At 45.9% G+C, this 19,458-nt stretch overlaps 1 protein-coding gene across 1 annotated transcript in view; it reads right to left on the bottom strand.

Annotated features, from left to right (window-relative positions):
• The window catches only part of LOC149274949 (ciliary neurotrophic factor receptor subunit alpha-like), a 73,665-nt gene that overhangs the window by 1,373 nt on the left and 52,834 nt on the right, over positions 1-19,458 (bottom strand). The window contains exon 7 of the mRNA XM_089505075.1: positions 17,874-18,036. Within this exon, the coding sequence (XP_089361201.1) occupies positions 17,874-18,036 (163 nt within the window). The remainder of the gene's footprint in view (positions 1-17,873; positions 18,037-19,458) is intronic.

The raw sequence follows: 19,458 nt of genomic DNA, 5'->3' as shown, positions 1-19,458 counted from the left end.
TTCGCCTTAAGGTGTTTGCTGTCTCTTCTGATGACCGTTGTAGACTGTAGAGCGCTAACGTCGGTGCTGGAATAGAGCGATATTAGAAGGATTTTCCGGAATGTTTGGATCTTTATGATTTGTCTTTTATGCCCCAAAACATATAATATCTAAAGGTAAATGAGACCCCGGGGTGGGGTGAGACCCCCTCGCCCGTCTGCACGGCCCCCCCGACGGGAATCTCCGCCAAACCCACAGAAAAGTCTCACGTTTGGGGAAGAGAGTTTTTTTTTTAAGAACATTTTGCGTTAAATAAAGCCGCTCTTTATTCCCGTTCTGGATCTCGCGCCGCGCGGCTCGGGGCTGCTGACCGTGTGAATTCCGACTCTCCGGAGCTCTGGAAGATGCGGTCAGTCCGCTGGTTGGTCGGGATTAGAAGCGGTCAAAGGTCGGAGGGACCACAAACGAGCCCAGAATGTTGAAGGAGCTTGGTGTTGTTTCCCAAGCAATTCAGGCGAAGCTTCTCTCCGGCTCTCGGGAAACTCAATGCGATGTTTGTATAGCCAGAGACCTCAGGCTGAGATGTTCTCTCGCTGTCTCTCTCGCTCTCTCACTCTATGTCTCTCTCGCTCTCTGTCTCTCTCTCTCTCCATCTCTCTCTCTGTGTCTCTCTCTCACTCACTCGCGCTCTCTGTATCTCTCTCTCTCTCCCTCTCTCTCCGTCTCTCACTCACTCTCTCTCTGTCTCTCTCTCCCTCCCTCTCTCTCCGTCTCTCACTCACTCTCTCTCTGTCTCTCTCTCCCTCCCTCCCTCTCTCCGTCTCTCACTCTCTCTCCCTCCCTCTCTCCCTCTCTCTCTCCCTCTCTATCTCCCTCTCTCTCCCGCACTCTTTTTTTGGATCTGTCACTTTCTTACAATAAGTTTCTTTCACTCTCAGAATTTCTCGCTGCGGAAAACGAGCCAAGATCCTCCGAGCGGCTTTTATGGAATCGGAAGGCATTTCCCTTCTGGGCCAAGTTTCAGTTCACACTTAATGTACGGACACAACGAGAGGGCAAACGAGGGGTTAAATAAGGAGAATCGCCGCAGGAGAAGGCGAGAGGGAAGGGGCAATAAGGGCAGTTTGGGGAATGATAGAGAGCATTCGGAGCGAAGGTCTCATTGAGTTTGTTTTGTGTTCTTTTAAAGTATCTTTGCTCTTCTGTTCCGTGGATCAGCTGGGGTGGTAACCGGATCACGGCAGCACCTGTTTGTTCTGTTCCCTATTAGCGGCCCCCGGGGAAGCGGTTTGGACAGGTTATTGGGGAGGACTGGAAATGACCGGACTGCCCTCATCGCGGGTATCAATGACAAAGCCGCAGGTCGGGGGGGGGGGGGGCTGGGGGGTTAGTGTGATCGGGGGGGGATTAGTGACATCACAGCAGGTTGTGAACATTAAATGACCTTCAGCAGTTACTCACGATGGAAATGCTGATACATTAAGCGCTCGTTCTGTTTATAGATTCTGTTTTACGTCAGACAGCCCCCTAATTACCCCTTCGGATTGCTTCCCCTGCCTCTTTTTACCCCTCCTTTGCCTCAATTACCCCTATCATTCCTATTAGATTAAAATCTCACATGCCGAGGCCTCAGAAGATCAGCCTTCCTGCCAGGGACTCTGTATGAAAGTGTCGTAAGGCTAGATTGTAAGCTCGCGGGCCGAGTCCTCGGCTCCTGTGTATATTTGTTACGTGTTTGTTGCCACCCCATATATATGAATCGTACAGCTGCCTCACACGGGAACTGAAATACTCTCACTACCCTCAGCCACACAGCATACCTGCAGGGGGCAGCACTGTACCACATACTGTCAGCACCAGGTGACAATGACTGTGTCCAGGAAAAACGGCTGATAGGGTCATTCTAACTGAGTCACACTCACACTCAAGCATACTGAACGCTCTTTGCCACACAAACTCACTCTGATCACTCTCAGACAGTGACGCAATCTCCAGTATACTGCTACTCATTCCAGGGCCCACCCTCAGCCTACTGACCACTCGTCACCGCACTGACTCACACTCATGCCGATGACCCTCAGCCAAACCTGACCCAAACTCAACGACACCAACCGCTCTTAACCAAACTAAGATATAATCGAATAACTCCCAACTGCCCCATTATAGATGAGACAGTCCTGATCCGTTGTGATCCTGGACTACACTTCTCCCACACAGACCTCGATCATAACTCCCATTCGGCTGCCCGTGACCTGCTGAGACTGGGATATGATGTCATAGCCATCTCTCTGCTTTATTATGTCACAGGCTTGCCCCTAACCACACCTCTGTCCCGATTTGGTTGAAAAGCTGGGAGGTCTGCAAGCACTCCTACCACTCTCAGCCAAACTAGCACTCACATCACCTCCAGCCCTGCTAAACCAGTATGTTGTGCCGGAGGCTGTTTCCTCCTTTCGCTTATTTTAATAAATGTAATATTATTTAAAAAAAATTATGAAATGACGTCCAATAAGCCGCTCGATAAATGTTTTTAAATAACCGGTATAAATAATTACCGATCGCTGCTGCCACTTCCTAAAAACCAAAACAATCACAAAGAAAAGCTCAGACCAACCACACACACAACTCTCAGCCACACATCACACATGTCGCTGCTGGTAATACTGCGGGGGTTACTGCCACCCAGTGGTGAGAAAATGTATTACAGCCTGAAGATAAATCAGCGTTGGTCTCGTCTTAGATTCAGGAGCCGTATGTCTATCCCATGCATGTTTAATACCCTCACTGTATTACCCTCTACCACTTCTGCTGGGAGGCTGCTCCACTTATCTACCACTCTCGCAGTAAACATCTTAATTGACTTCTTAATTGTAATGTATTTAGTAAAATATATATATGAAAAAAATATTTTCAAATTCTGTAAATAACACAAACCAAACAATTAGCCGGACGCCATGTTTTTTGTACCCATGGTGCGTTGATTAGACAAGAATCCAACCGACATCCTTCAAACTACACGTCGCCGGAACCAACTCCACCAGATAGACTCGGTATAAAAGGGGTTAATTTGGGGAAATGTGGCTTTAAACAGATTCCACCGAGATGGAGCTAAACCCACAGATACCCGCAGACTCCAATACCGGGGACAAAACATTCGGAACATGACGGGGGGCCGCCGGGGGTCTCACAGCACGGGGTCTCTTTTAAGCTCTGAATTAAGATATTCGGCACAAGAGAGAAGAGTCTGGATCTCTGGATTTATCTAGAAGCCCCAATAAAGTTCCTGCCAGCTTCATGTCAAGGTTCTAGATCCCTCTGGAGAGAAATCGGAGGCCGTTTTGGAGGCGGGAAGTAATTTCGACCCTTTTTTGATGCCCAATTGGAAATCTCTTCAATGTGGGGTTCTGGTTCTTCTGTAGCCGCAGGGGGGTAGTGGTTGCGCTTCACACGGATAGTAGTTATAAAAAAGAAAGAAAAGCACAATGGTGTAAAACGTCTTATCAAGCAGATGAAATAAAAAGCCAAAATACTCACAATTTATGGGGGCTAAATGATTAGCCCTAAAGTAAGCGCTTGGGCGATATGATCCTCGCCTAGGGGTATTCTTGCGTCGTACTCTTACGGTTCTTTGTACGACTTTTTGGAACGTGGTGCACGTGCGAAATGACGAAGAAAAGGCAGACATGGTGCTTTCCATATAAAAGGTACAATTAAAAGTAGAACTTTTCGGTGAGCAATGTTGGAATCGCTCACTCCTTTGCGCTTATCTGGTATGATCCCCACCAAGGATATAGTGGTAGTAGATGGTTATAAAATATATAAAAGTTTTTTCACACCCTGAGGAACTCTGCTGTTAGGCGAAATGCGTTTTGTGCTTTTTTATATTTTTACTAGGTTTTATTACCAGCTTGAATAAATAGTTTTTTTAAAAGTAAGTTATTCTTGCTCCTGGACTTGTTTTTACTCTTTTATATATTTTATACCCATCTAATGTTTTATAACCACCTACTATTGCTCTTCTTCTGACGTGCTGGCACTGTGACTCCTCAGGGGTGGGACAGAAAATGCACCTTACTCAGCAGAAATATCCTGCTCCTGTGCCCTCTAGTGGCCAAACAGTGCAGGTTTGCAAACATGATCCACTTAAAGTCCTTATGGGACCTCACTTTGTGTTCCTGGGCCATGTTTGACTTTGAAGCTGGCATTAATGTGGGTCATTGAGTTATATATGAACTTCGCAGATTGTCTAAATAAGACATCATATCCTCATTGAGTTCAGGGAGTAAGTGATCTCCATTCCCTCGCGGGTGGTACCAGTGGGTGTCCTGCCCCTCAAGGCCAATCCTTCTCAGAGGAACCAGAAGGGAAAGGGAAGGCAATACAAGCAATATCACAGACCTCCATTGATTTTACAGATCCATGGCGGAGAATCCATGGCCGAACTAGCCCATGATCCTTACTGCCTGCAAAAGCGAAAGAATAAAGCAGCTACTGGGACTGTAACTGAATATCAGGACTGTCGCATGAAAGCCAGGACTAGAGGGAGGCTTGCATGAGTCCACAGAGTATTTTACTTTAAAGCCGTGATAGCCGTGACACTATTTGGTATGTTTGGCCTCTGGCCTGTAGGCGGCGCTGTTTGCTGCGATTAGACAGACGTCTCCGATAACAAAGTTCAGACAAACTGGCAAAAAAAAGTCAGGAAACACAAAAGCTCCTCCAGCTGCAGCGAGATCTCCTGATTGTTTTACTTTCCCGAGAGGGATTAAGGATTTCATTTGAAATTCATTTTGCTCCTCGATATGTCGAGGCGGCCGAGATTAAGCGCGAGCTCCCCGAGTCGCCTCCATCCAGGGGAAACGGCGACGGGACTCGTTTCCAATTAAGCTGAGCAGTTTTGGAATACCGGGGTCGAGGCGTTCTCACCACTGATGCCCCGCGCAGGGGCAACTTCACCGTCCGCCAACGGGTGTGCAATGGGCCAAAATGACCACTTTAACCCTTTACAGTACAGAGGCCATTGCAGTCACACTGTCTGTTTTTAGCGTGTTTCATCGATATGAAATATAAATATTGTCCGTGGCTGGAATTATCTCCATCGTCGACTCTATTTCTGGCCTCCATTACGGGCTCTGTAATTACTCCAACGCAGAGGCAATTTCATACATAAAAACTAATTAGTAATCAAACGAATCAAATCAAGGGCTTCTATTTAGATCGTGCGAGTAATTCATGTAATTAGAGTCTCGCTTAATGCGCTCAACGAACCAATCAAATTAATTGTCATAACATTTTCACAAGTTTACTTTTAAACTTTATTTAACGGCAACGGAAATATCGGATCCGCCAGGCCCGTTAATAACGCGGAAACAGGAATCTTGCCGTCTTACTCGCAGTTTTTAGGACCATTAAAAGGATTTTTAAAAATTTCTAATTTCAGATAAAAAAAAAATCACTTAAAATATATTTTGTGCTGTTTACACCTATTATAGTGTTTGCCCCATAATATAATGTTTTCAGGGAGCTGCATATCAGCCGTTTGTATGATTCTCGCTCCGTTATCTGAGCTCCGATCTACCAAACCCCCCGACTCCTTATCATACCGCCTGTGGGGGAACAATAGAATAGCTCAGTCTTAATCACCCATCCAGACACTCTGACTGATGAAAATCTATGGAGGAACGGACTTCATTACCATTGCCAATGACTGATTAAGGTTTGAGTCTTTACAGCAGGGGAAACTGGAGACTAGACGGGGGCCGGATGGGGCCGATCTGCCGGGAAGTTCTGGGTTTCTGATCCTCAGTTGTTACCGAATGGAGACAATGGCTGGACGGACCCATGAAAGCTCTGTGGCCCCCTTGTGGTAAAGCTGCAGTATTACAGGACGCGCACACCCTTCTTTCTCCATTCAATTTCAATGCAGCTGTTTTCTCAGGAATAACCCCAATGAATCCCTTTTTTTCAGGACCCCCTTTTAATTTGAATCTTTGACCCCTTTCTGTTTCCTGTTGGTATCTCTGGCTGATTCGGGAAATCTCTGTGGATCATTCGCATTTCTGTGGAGTTAGATGAAGGGCCCGAGACATATGGTCCCCGCAGAGAAGGTTTCATATCTCTGACGTCTGTAAATCATTTGGCGGATCTGCAACTTCTCTCAAAATCCTGCATTAGAATTTTATAGACTAAATAAACAATATTTTAAATCCCCTTAGGAAAGAGTCAGTTTAATATAAATTGGTTGTTGCTTTTGTCCTGGATAGCAGATAATGAGCACAGCTGATTGGTCAGTTCTTTATACGCTGCTGGATGTCTTTTGTAATTTGACATTTTTAAAAAGTTATTTAAAATGTCTTTTTTGGTCTTTTTTTTATGTTCCGCCAGAGCAATGACTGTATTTTCTCTTCCCTTTTCTGGTTTGGATATTTGACTTCCAAACACTGCTTGCAGACATGACAGGCTGAGACTCCTGGAACCTGGACTGTTGGCAGGTATTGTAGAGATGGGGGAAATGCTATCTTTTAAGGTCCTCGGTTAATGGCGTAAGTTACATTAATGGTCAGTGATGAGTAAAACGCGTCAGCACATTCACAACGTGGATTTAAAGCGCTTGTCTAATCCGGGTCAGGCATGAGACACGCGTGTTAAGCTTCCAGCTAATTAGTGCCGTCGGCCCGCAGACTCCGTCTCTGATTTTTAGGAGCTCAGATACCGGCAGCTTGTGGGGCCCAATTTCTGCTCGTTTTAGGAGTTAATTTCTCATTAGATCTCCCAAGGAGACAGAGGAACGAGCCAATGGGCTGCCACGACCCGTCGGGCCTGGTTTTCTGGCCTGTTTGTGTCTTCAGATTCTGGAATATTCCCCGTAACCTGCAATTTGCCAAAAAGCTACAGTCCCTCTTCCTGCCACAAATCCCTGTGCCCCCTCTCCTCCCCTTATGCCCCTATTTCCTCTCCCATGTAACCCCAATGCCCCTCTTTCCTCCCTTGTCCTCCTTTCCTCCCCCGGTGGGGGCTTTACGCAGACTTTTTATGTGATTTTGGGGCATTTAGAAGAAACCCGTTTGTTACTTTGCTGCTGGCCGCTGGGGTTGTCTGCATGGGCCGGCTGCCATTCTTTGTCTTCAGTAACACAGAGAAGGTTGAGATCACTTTATCCAACTTACCCCCCCGGCTTTAGCCCCTTTAGCTAAGTCACCTGCTCCTCACTTTTATTTATTGAGTTGCCCCCCAATTTAATCAAAAATTCACATCAAGAATTGATTTTCGGGACGGTGCCGCCGACTACAGTCAAAAAACAATGAGATGTTATACGTTGCTGTGAATGTGATGACACTTATATCCCATCATGCAGTGAGTCCAGGGAGCTCTCGCTCGCTTTTTCAGACTTACTGAATGCCTCGAGTCTCACACAGTAGGGGAGAGCGAAGTCAGTCCATTTCTACAGCTTCTCAATCCTGGCGGAGGCCTTCAGAGAGTCTCGTATGACACTTTTATCCCGTCGCTCTTCGTACGTGGCGGTCGCTAATGCTGTGGGGATGGAATCTTTGTATTTCTTGATTGTGGGCTCGGATGGAGAGGCAGCGGACGGCAGGAATGGATCTGGTGGAGTTTCTGATCAGTGATTGGATGAAGGTTTTAATGATCTTCTAGTTGATGATTCCGGGATAATAGAGAAGCTCCGTGAAGAAGGTACATCTGGTGAGATGTCTCCAGTAGTGGCAGGAGTCACTTCTTCAATACTTCCAGATGTTACAATGTATTTAGCGAGCGGGATCATTCCACCAGGGTTAGTCTGTTGATGTTTCTGAAGTTCTAATCCTTCCCAAAATGGCTCAATCACCCCGGGGGTAACATATTCAGCCGTAATGAATACCGCAGGACGGGCCCCGCTTCTGTACCCTCATAAAAGCCACTCATCTCAACCAGGGCGCGACAACTACACAAACCTGGGCATTAATCAACAAATCAGAGAAACCGTCCTGGAATTGTATTCATTTTAATGTATCGGGCGCTAAATGAATAAAAGATAATAATATGGCGGAGGCGGACGTAGTCTGATCAGAGCGCTTCCTTGGAGTTCCGGAATTATCGAGTGGGGGAAAGGTTGTTATCTTTAAGATCGCAAAATAGGCCAAAATGAACCAAACGGAATCCCCTCAATTCTCAACAAATGAAAAAAACTTAGAAGAACTTGCGATTCGATCTTCACATTTTAATGGCGAGAGGACACGTTTGGCTTAAATAAAACTCCGAGAAAAGTCATTGTTCGTAAATCAGGCCGGACCGCGGAGACAGAGGCTACGAGGAGGAAGGCAGAGGTTGTCGGCTCCAGCCTCCAAGCCATCGAAATAAAGAATATTGTCATGTTTGCTGCTCTGCTACATGTCTGAGACAGTCTGGGAGGACGTGAGTTATTCTTATCGCCGTCTCCGCTGCTCCACATCCATCTGCAGAAACTCATATCGAGTGAAGAGCACAAAATAATAGGATCAGGGCAAGTGCAGCCTGTAATCAAATCTTCATCTCCTCCAGGTAGCGTCTTGTAACCTCGGCTTAAGGCAGATCGGAGGCTGCCGAGGATAACTCAAAGAGTCACATATATCAGGAGTTATTAATCTGACGCCGGTGGCTGGAGACAAAGGACACGCCGTTATTTCACAGCCGTCTTTTTCACGTTTTGGTTCCCATTTATTGCAGCGAAACCCGCAGAGAGTCCGTTAGAGAAAAATGGGGCAAATCCGTGGTTATTAACGTCACTGCAAAGGAGTCCAAGAGAACGTCACACAGATCATAGTCATCAGCTGTACACAGGGGCCGTGATATTAACCAGCCCCCCCGCGCAGGTAACAGTATGTGTATATATATATATATATATATATATATATATATATATATATATATATGTATGAGAGCTGTAGAAGGGTCCTGATAAATGTATCGATAAACCGTTACTGATCAGTCTGTTGCTAATTCATCTGGGGAGCTGCTGAAGATGCCCCGACTGACTGTAATTAAATGCGGTCATGCTGCAAAAGGTCAGCAATGATGGATTTTATATAAAATATCACACAGAGGATTGCAGAGAAGAACGTGAAGGTTACGAGCCTCCGATAGACTGATTTTTCTTTTACTGGGAGACAGCCTCCCAGTAGAAGCGGTAGAGGGTAATACAGTGAGGGGATTAAACATGCGTGGGATAGACATACGGCTCCTGAATCTAAGACGAGACCAACGACTGATTAAGGTTTGAGTCGTTACAGCAGGAGAAACCGGCGACTAGACGGGGGGCCGGATGGGGCCAACAGGTTCTGGGAAACACAGGAGAAAAGATCCAACAGATACATAAAAAAAAAAACCAGTTTTATCCTGCGCTAAAGGCCTTTTCACCGGGGCGCGGTGCATTTAGAGTTAAGGGGGTTATGAGCGCTAATGCCAGATTTAACTGTTATTCCCTTAAAATCTGACCTTGCACCCCAAAAATATGTCATGATAACCCCCCCTGTACAGAGAGGTCCGAGAACTGAACCGTGTCCACTGTGTATAATGCCCTCTGAACGCTCTCATTCCAGCACATTCCGGCAGGAACGAGCCTGGAACGCCCGGGAAAAGGTTTTCTCAGAATAGGACAATTCCGGGCAGAATATAAAAATATAAATGCAGGAAAACAGAACCTGAAGTGTTAATGCGACCCACAAATTCATCCTCAGACGCCCCAAAGACAGGGCTGTTACCTGCTTCATACAGATGCTGGGGCTGCTGGGGAGGCAGAACGCGTCATGTGATCGCGAATTCTGTCTGAATACGTCAATGTCATGAGAGTCAAAACATAATTCCTCGCCATCTGTCCTGTCATCTCCAATCAGCCAATTTGGGTAAAGATCCAAGGTTATTAGTAAAAGCGGCAGAAAGAGAGATTAATCACAGTTACCTCTAATCGCGAGCGGGAGCTGAAGTTTATTTTTTAAAATACAGCTTTTATTTTTCACAAAAATTTAGTGATACCTTTTAAAAAAAATAAAAATAGGAATATGTAGAATCATACGAGTGTCCAACAGTGAAGTCTTTTACATCTGAAGAAGGGAACAATGTGACTTTATTGTAAATGCGAGATGCAGTTGAGGGTTTGAGGTTTTGCATTGGGGGGAAATCATTGCTGACCCTGCAGTGGTCCGGCTGCAGGAAATGTTTTATTCTGAGCCCAAAATTTGCAGGTTTCCACCTAAAGTGCCTTCAAATGGGATATTGGGAGAGAGTACAAGCTTCTGGGGCAAGATTATTGTAAATGGCACAGAAATGCACCAACCTCTTCTACGGTCATGTTATATTACTGTATACAGCGCGGGGGGTTATATTACTGTATACAGCACGGGGGGTTATATTACTGTATACAGTGCTGGGGGTTATATTACTGTATACAGCGCTGGGGGTTATATTACTGTATACAGCGCTGGGGGGTTATATTACTGTATACAGCGCTGGGGGTTATATTACTGTATACAGCGCGGGGGGTTATATTACTGTATACAGTGCTGGGGGTTATATTACTGTATACAGCGCTGGGGGTTATATTACTGTATACAGCGCTGGGGGTTATATTACTGTATACAGTGCTGGGGGGTTATATTACTGTATACAGCGCTGGGGGTTATATTACTGTATACAGCGCTGGGGGTTACATTACTGTATACAGCGCTGGGGGTTATATTACTGTATACAGCGCTGGGGGTTATATTACTGTATACAGCGCTGGGGGTTATATTACTGTATACAGCGCTGGGGGGTTATATTACTGTATACAGCGCTGGGGGTTATATTACTGTATACAGCGCGGGGGGTTATATTACTGTATACAGTGCTGGGGGTTATATTACTGTATACAGCGCTGGGGGTTATATTACTGTATACAGCGCTGGGGGTTATATTACTGTATACAGTGCTGGGGGGTTATATTACTGTATACAGCGCTGGGGGTTATATTACTGTATACAGCGCTGGGGGTTATATTACTGTATACAGCGCTGGGGGTTATATTACTGTATACAGCGCTGGGGGTTATATTACTGTATACAGCGCTGGGGGTTATATTACTGTACACAGCACTGGGGGTTATATTACTGTATACAGCGCTGGGGGTGATTACTGTATACAGCGCTGGGGGTTATATTACTGTATACAGCGCTGGGGGTTATATTACTGTACACAGCGCTGGGGGTTATATTACTGTATACAGCGCTGGGGGTTATATTACTGTATACAGCGCTGGGGGGTTATATTACTGTATACAGCGCTGGGGGTTATATTACTGTATACAGCGCGGGGGGTTATATTACTGTATACAGTGCTGGGGGTTATATTACTGTATACAGCGCTGGGGGTTATATTACTGTATACAGCGCTGGGGGTTATATTACTGTATACAGTGCTGGGGGGTTATATTACTGTATACAGCGCTGGGGGTTATATTACTGTATACAGCGCTGGGGGTTATATTACTGTATACAGCGCTGGGGGTTATATTACTGTATACAGCGCTGGGGGTTATATTACTGTATACAGCGCTGGGGGTTATATTACTGTATACAGCGCTGGGGGTTATATTACTGTACACAGCACTGGGGGTTATATTACTGTATACAGCGCTGGGGGTGATTACTGTATACAGCGCTGGGGGTTATATTACTGTATACAGCGCTGGGGGTTATATTACTGTACACAGCGCTGGGGGTTATATTACTGTATACAGCGCTGGGGGTTATATTACTGTATACAGCGCTGGGGGGTTATATTACTGTATACAGCGCTGGGGGTTATATTACTGTATACAGCGCTGGGGGTTATATTACTGTATACAGCGCTGGGGGTGATTACTGTATACAGCGCGGGGGGTTATATTACTGTATACAGCACGGGGGGTTATATTACTGTATACAGTGCTGGGGGTTATATTACTGTATACAGCGCTGGGGGTTATATTACTGTATACAGCGCTGGGGGTTATATTACTGTATACAGCGCTGGGGGTTATATTACTGTATACAGTGCTGGGGGGTTATATTACTGTATACAGCGCTGGGGGTTATATTACTGTATACAGCGCTGGGGGGGTATATTACTGTATACAGCGCTGGGGGGTTATATTACTGTATACAGCACTGGGGGTTATATTACTGTATACAGCGCTGGGGGGTTATATTACTGTATACAGCACTGGGGGTTATATTACTGTATACAGCGCTGGGGGTTATATTACTGTATACAGCGCTGGGGGTTATATTACTGTACACAGCACTGGGGGTTATATTACTGTATACAGTGCTGGGGGTTATATTACTATATGCAGTGCTGGGGGTTATATTACTGTATATACAGCGCTGGGGGTTATATTACTGTATACAGCGCTGGGGGTTATATTACTGTATACAGCGCTGGGGGGTTATATTACTGTATACAGCGCTGGGGGTTATATTACTGTATACAGTGCTGGGGGTTATATTACTATATACAGTGCTGGGGGTTATATTACTGTATATACAGCGCTGGGGGTTATATTACTGTATATACAGCGCTGGGGGTTATATTACTGTATACAGCGCTGGGGGTTATATTACTGTATACAGCGCTGGGGGTTATATTACTGTATACAGCGCTGGGGGTTATATTACTGTACACAGCACTGGGGGTTATATTACTGTATACAGCGCTGGGGGTGATTACTGTATACAGCGCTGGGGGTTATATTACTGTATACAGCGCTGGGGGTTATATTACTGTACACAGCACTGGGGGTTATATTACTGTATACAGCGCTGGGGGTGATTACTGCATGGAGGAAAAGATCGAGTGACACCCCTTTAAGTTTCATTCAATGTCTTATTTTGCGATTAAAATAAAAAACAAACACCTCTATGGTTTCATGAAATGATCACATTTAATGAACATCCTCTCATTTTATATACATCTATAAAAAATTCAAATACAGCATGTTAACATCATTTTTACATTTTTTAAGCATTTTGATTATTTTGTAATACTTGGATGAATGGTATTAAATACTGAATGTCTGAGAAGTGCTGCTTTACAAAATATGAATGTTCGGAAGGATGGAGGCGACGATTTCCGTAATGCTACATTTCGTTTCTGTTACATAATTTCATATTAAATATTAATCAGATTTACCCTAAAATCAAGCTTCAGTTGGAACGCGATTCAAAAAATGTCACATCAGGAAAGAGGAGAAATGTGATAGAAACGGAATCTGCTGTCAAAGTTCTCCATTATCTGTGCAGAGTTTGCGCATTTCAGTGGCAGGTTTAATCCAGGTTGCCGTCCGTCACGCGCAGAGGAGACCTCGGCTGTTCCGCCGACCGAAGTGGGAAGGAGAGCCGAGTGAGAAGGTCGCGGACCCTGATTATTATTATTAAGCTTCTGTATTTACCCCTGGAGCACCGGCGGGACGGCACTTTATTCGGGATTCAATTAAAATAACTTCTCTGCTGCCCCGAAGGCGCTGGTGGCAGAGGACGGGGCGGGAAGTGGTGGCTGAGGATGGGAAGTGGTGGAGGAGGACAGGACGGGAAGTGGAGGGGGATGGGGCTGGAAGTGGTGGCGGAAGATGGGAAGTGGTGGAGAAGGACAGGACGGGAAGTGGAGGGGGGTGGGGCTGGAAGTGGTGGCGGAAGATGGGAAGTGGTGGAGGAGGAAGAAGTGGTGGTCGGTGAATCTGACACAGAAGGCCTTGTTCTATAAAGTATCCCCCACATCTGATTTTTTAATGTTGCTTTTGGAAACAGCGGGGAGGCTATTATCCCGCGCACATCCCACTTCCTGAACGAGATTCATTCGCAGCAGGAAGTGAGGGTTTGAGCAAAAAACGCCTTCCCCCGGAAACAAGTTCATTCATGTAAGTTTTTACGAGTGAGGCACAACAGTCTTTTTTACACATTGGAGGAATTTAACAGCCAGGTCCCAAAATAATATTTTATTTTGTAATGCATGTTGGGGTCCCTTCTGCCTTTTATTTCATGCAAATCGGAACATGCGCCCTGCAGTTATTCGGAATTAGAAAGAGACTTCTTAGTACGGTAACCTTCTTGCACATGCTCAGTTGCACTCAGTGTTTGGATACAATGCATGTGATTGGCTGCCGCTATTCCAGTTGGTTGTGATGGCAGCTTGGCACAGAATCTGTGCATTGTACTGGGCGTGTGCAGGAAGCATACCGCAGTACACTTCCTGCATTCAGTAGGGCAGCTGGGGGGAGGAGTTAAATCCGACAGAAGTCTCATTTTCTAACTCCAGTAACTAAAGAACGCCTGCACCGATCTGAATGCCGTAAAATGCATTGGAGTCCATGAAAAAAAACGTAACAGATGTAAACAGAATTATTATTTTTTTGAATAATGTGTTACCGAGCCGGACAGAAGCCTCTCCCAACATATTAACACTGAGAAGAGTTAATCTCTCAAACGTCCGCATAGACAGCAGCGCAAAATTAGAAGAAATTAGTAAAGGTGTGAGAATATAAAAAAATGATCACCAAATGAACTCATTAATTGGTAAAGTTATAGCAGTGTTAACACTTTGTGTGCCAGGCTAGTGCAGGAAAGAAAGAAAATGTTTTAGAAAGCGCTGGCACACTAAGGGTTAGTTACAAACTATCTCCTTGTGTCATCAGGTTCACTCAAAAAAAATCTACTGGTTTTGTGGAGAATGAACCAAAAACAACAAATATCTCGGTATCTCTGAGCAGCTTCGTCAACAGCTTAAAACTGCACACAAAAAATGCATAAAAGCTGCCGAATCCACTCGCTGGGAGCAGCCATTTTTTACACATAAAAACTCAGTAATTAGCGTCACACATTTATAAACAGAACCTTTTTTTGTTAAATCTCCAAATTTAAGTAAAAAAGTACACAAAATGAGGAGAAATAAAATCTGCGTTTCGCCAAATAACAAAACGTCCCCGTTTCTGATATTTAATAAATACACGTCATGTTTAGAAATTGCATTTGACGGCACGACAGGCAGACCCAGATATCGCCAAAATGGCAATTAACTTTTTGGGCGCCAGACAGATCTTTTTACTGCTGCGCAAATGGCTTGCTCTGAGTAAATTAAGAGTTTTAACCCCTTAAGGACAATGGGCGGTCCCTAAACCCATTGAAAACAATGCATTTTGAGCCCGTACATGTACGGGCTTTGTCATTAAGGGGTTAATCAAATTCTGCCTAATGGAAAATACTATTTATGTTAAAAGATTAACCATTCCCGGCGAGTGATTTCCTCCGACACAGAAGCTTTAATGTTGGAAAACGGTTTCTTTTCATTAGTGTCCAAAACGAATATATATAATACACAGACCTCGCGGGAGCTTCTATCACTGAAGGGGGTGAAGGGGCAGATTCTCAGGGCTTTTACCCCAGTCTCGGGGTAAATGGGCAGATTCTCAGGGTTATTAACCCAGTCTCGGGAGAATGGGGAGATTGTCAGGGTTTTTACCCCGGTCTCAGGGTAAATGGGCAGATTGTCAGGGTTTTTACGTCAGTCTCAGGGTAAATGGGCAGACTCTCAGGGTTTTTACCCTTGTCTCGGGGTAAATGGGCAGATTCTCAGGGTTTTTACCCCAGTCTCAGGGTAAATGGGCAGATTCTAAAGGGTTTTTACCCCAGTCTTAGGGTAAATGGGCAGATTCTCAGGGTCACACAGTCTGCAAGTGACTTCATTTTCTCCTCTGACTTAATGACATCTGAGGATCACATTTTGGGCAGAAGTTTCCTAAACTCTAATTCTTGTTGGGCCACTAATGTTTGTTCTTATCAGGTACAAGTAAAATGTATTGTAAATTGTCACACAGCGGGGACCATCGTCATCTATACTATCGGTATACGCATTACTGAAACCTACCTACACACAGACATCCTAATAATCTGCAGGGACTGCCAAAAGAAGTCAATCTTGACTGTGATTGGTCCATCCATCCGGAATGTTACCTGCAGGGACCCGATGGTAACGTTATGTTACATTGTTACATGCGCTGCTGTCACTCAGATAATATCATAATGCGTGACTCCGCAGGGAATATGAGACCCCGCTGGCTGGGAAAATGCTACATTAAAGTATTTTCTGCCCCTGGTGCCAGGGGACATCTGCCCCGCCGCCTCCGTGAGTTTCGCTGCTGAGCGGGAATCATGTGATGCCCTCATATCAAGGCATGTAGCGCGATCTTGGATCATACCATTTCTCCCACTGCTGGGGGACCCATTGCTCTTATCTATGATAACTCCATTACTAGAACCCATGGGTCGTCCACCAGAGACCTGCGGGGGGGGGGGGGCACTGCTTGAGAGGAGGTAAGAGGAGCGAGTCCGACGTGGGACAGGCAAGTTATGGCAATTCAGCTGCTGTGGACTACAAATCCCACAATGCATTGTAAATATCGTCTACCATACCTGGAGCATAAGGTTACCTTTTTAAGAGTTACTTTACGTTTCTGCACCTGTACATATCAGCGCCCCCCTCTGGCTTTATAATCGGGGCTGCGTTACATCGGGGGGTACACGAAGTACACGAAGCAAGCGGGTATTCAATCTGTTACAAAAAAACAACACAGGAGAATGTGACATTTTTGCTGTAAATCGCCCCAACGCTGCGGAGCCGGCACAGAATTCAGTTCCTGCCGCACTTCGTTCCAGAACTTCCTTGTTTTAAACCCATTTTACGGAAGGGATCAGAAATGTATGAAAGCTGTAGAGTAAATCGGGTTGATTGTACAATGTTTATTAACAAAAATGTTCGTTTTCCCAGGATGCTCACTTCAGCGCCTCGGAAATGCAATCCTTTCGGGAAACGCCATCCGAGCCAAACGATCCGCTAGTTTTGACGTCGATATCATATTGGCAACCGATAAATTTGAGATGTCCCCCCCCCCCAAAAGCAACAAACGAAACAAAAAGACAAAGTCTGCTCGTTGCCAAGAAAGTAAAGCGCGGCAAATAAAGGCGGAGGGGGAGCGCGGCTCAGAAGGCTTTGTTGGGGGTCTCGCTTCCGGCGACGCGCCTCCATGCTGTTTTGGGGAGCACAGCATTGTGGGGGGGTGTAGCGGTGGTCTTTGGCATGGCGGTGTAGCTGTATGATCCAATGACGACTCTTACGGTAACCGGATCCAAAGTCTCCGTGTACAGCCTCCCGCAGACACGCTGCGCAGGGGGAGAGCTTTCCTTGTTTTGGCAGACATTTTTTTTTTCATGACAGCATTGTCTTTTTCGTCACTGTGCGCGCTTTTGGATTTTATTATTTTGAATGTTTTTTTTGGGACCGTTGCAGCGCTCCGTAGTTCGTCCGTTCCGAGGGAAAGTAACATTAATCAAATGTAAAACTGAAAATAAACGCTTTTCTCCTTAACATGTGCAAAATAGAGAAAAAAAATCTTGGAACCCACTCTTCAGTCCGAACGCAAAGAAGGGATCTGGAAGAGACAGAAACGGAGAATCGGTTAAAGGCGCCGTTCCGCTTAGACGATGCTTACAGCGTTACGGTATATGGCGGCGCTACATACATCAATAACTATTAATACCAACCTCTCTTCAGCAAATAAACCTCAGCAGATATTATATTATATATTATATTCTTGCCTCTGGAGGTTTATTAAACTCAGTAACATTTAACAAACTTTTTTTTTCTTCTATGGCAACAACCAATCAGGATCAAGGAGGGTTTGGGCGTTCAGCGGTATTGGGCACGGTGTAATGGTGAATTCGCTTACAGTTCAGCAGTTAGTGGAACAGGAGCTTTAAAATGGATCAGTAAACTTTTATATTTTTGACCAATAAAACTTTGGTTTTGGATTCTTTGATCTTTGGGATTGTTGGTTTTCGGGATCCCGGAAGACCTACCACATCAGCAGGGCGCCGGCGGGCACCAATAACAACACCGCGAGCCACGACACCCGCGCCGCCGAGGATCCAATCACAGACTCCGGCTCGGACACCTTGGTGGTAGGGGCCACACCTTGGCGGTACGTGGTGGTCGTCGTAGTGGTGATTGTAGTCGTTGTTTCTGCAACAACAAAAAAAAGATATAAAGTTCCGCATTTACCAAAACTGATATGTATCGGCCCCGGGTACCTCTACGAGGCGGGATCTCGGTAGGAGGTTACTTTATATACGAGGAAGAGACCTTGGATTCTAGTGCAAAGTTTGAAAAGGGGTCTTATCACCATAGCAACCCATGGGATTGTCCAGTCAGCAGCTTGACCCCCCTCCCATGTCATTCTCTATTAACACGACGTCCACAAAAACTCGTCAATAATTCTAACGAGAAACAAACTGCCATCAAGTCATCAATTTGAAGATTTAAACCCCAAAGGGTTAATAACTGGAAGGCCCCACTGTATCTACTCTGGGAGTGAAGCGGTTAAGAAGCGCAGCCCCGTCACCTGGACAGGTATAATCCGGGTTTACGGCCGCGCCGCCAGCTCCATTATGTAGATCCGTTATTTCGGTTTTGCGGCAGAAAATGCAGTTATTTCCATGGCGATCTCCCCGGGGCCCCGGAGTCAGAGCCGGGCTGATGATAATTATGATCTATCGCTTGTTACAGCCTACAAACAGCTTCCACGCAGATGCTTTCTCTCCGGCCCCGGGCGTGGGGGGGGGGGGATTCGGTTACGGGGGGAGCTGCAGGGAACAAGTGACAGCTTCCAGCCCGCGGGGAGTCTATAGGCGGCTGCATACAGGCGATAAAAGACTCTGATCAGCCCTAAACTGGATCCTACCCCGTGTCACCTCTCTGCGACTGCTGGAGGGGGGTCCCCGGTTTTTGCCCCATGCTTGCTGCCCCTGTGGGTCCTCACTCTACTTGGAGGGGTCTTCCTCTTTCTGGGGTCACAGACTCAGGGAATGGAGAGGGTTAAAGGCCATGTGTTTGGACAAAGGGTGTAAACTACATGGGGAAACACCAAACCGGGGTAGAAACTGGTATAGGGGGTCCAGGATGAGGCAAATTCAGACACAAAGGAGGAGAGGTAGTGGATACATGGGAGAGAAGGGAAGAGAATGGGGGGATGAGAGGCAGCGATTGGGAGAGAAGTGGTTACAGGGGTGACTGATGTGGGGCAGATACAGAGCCCCCCCGGCACTGAAAGGGTTAAGCGCTGCCGGCGCGCTCATATTTCCTCATGCAGAACCAAGGAAAGGGTTAAAGTCGCTGAGAGGCCACATTTTGGAGGACATCATTATCTTCTCATTAGGGTTTAATTATCATCTAATACACAAGGCCTAGAGGTCAGCAGGCGCCCGCTGGCAGGCTGCCGGTTTTAATTATAAAGAGCCCGGGGGGCGCGGGATTCGGGGGGGGGGGGGCTGCTCGTCACTTTGATGTTTAGCTCGGGGTATTTCTCATTTTTACGACTTCCTTCGTGCGATCGCCTCTTCCAGAGACCTCCGCGGCCGGCCGCCGCGCTCCAATAAACACAATTAT

This window comes from Sceloporus occidentalis, unplaced genomic scaffold, assembly GCF_023333645.1.
Source record: "Sceloporus occidentalis isolate IW3139 unplaced genomic scaffold, rSceOcc1.0.p SCAF_308, whole genome shotgun sequence".
NCBI lineage: Eukaryota > Metazoa > Chordata > Lepidosauria > Squamata > Phrynosomatidae > Sceloporus > Sceloporus occidentalis.
This window is presented reverse-complemented; position numbering and strand designations above follow the sequence as displayed.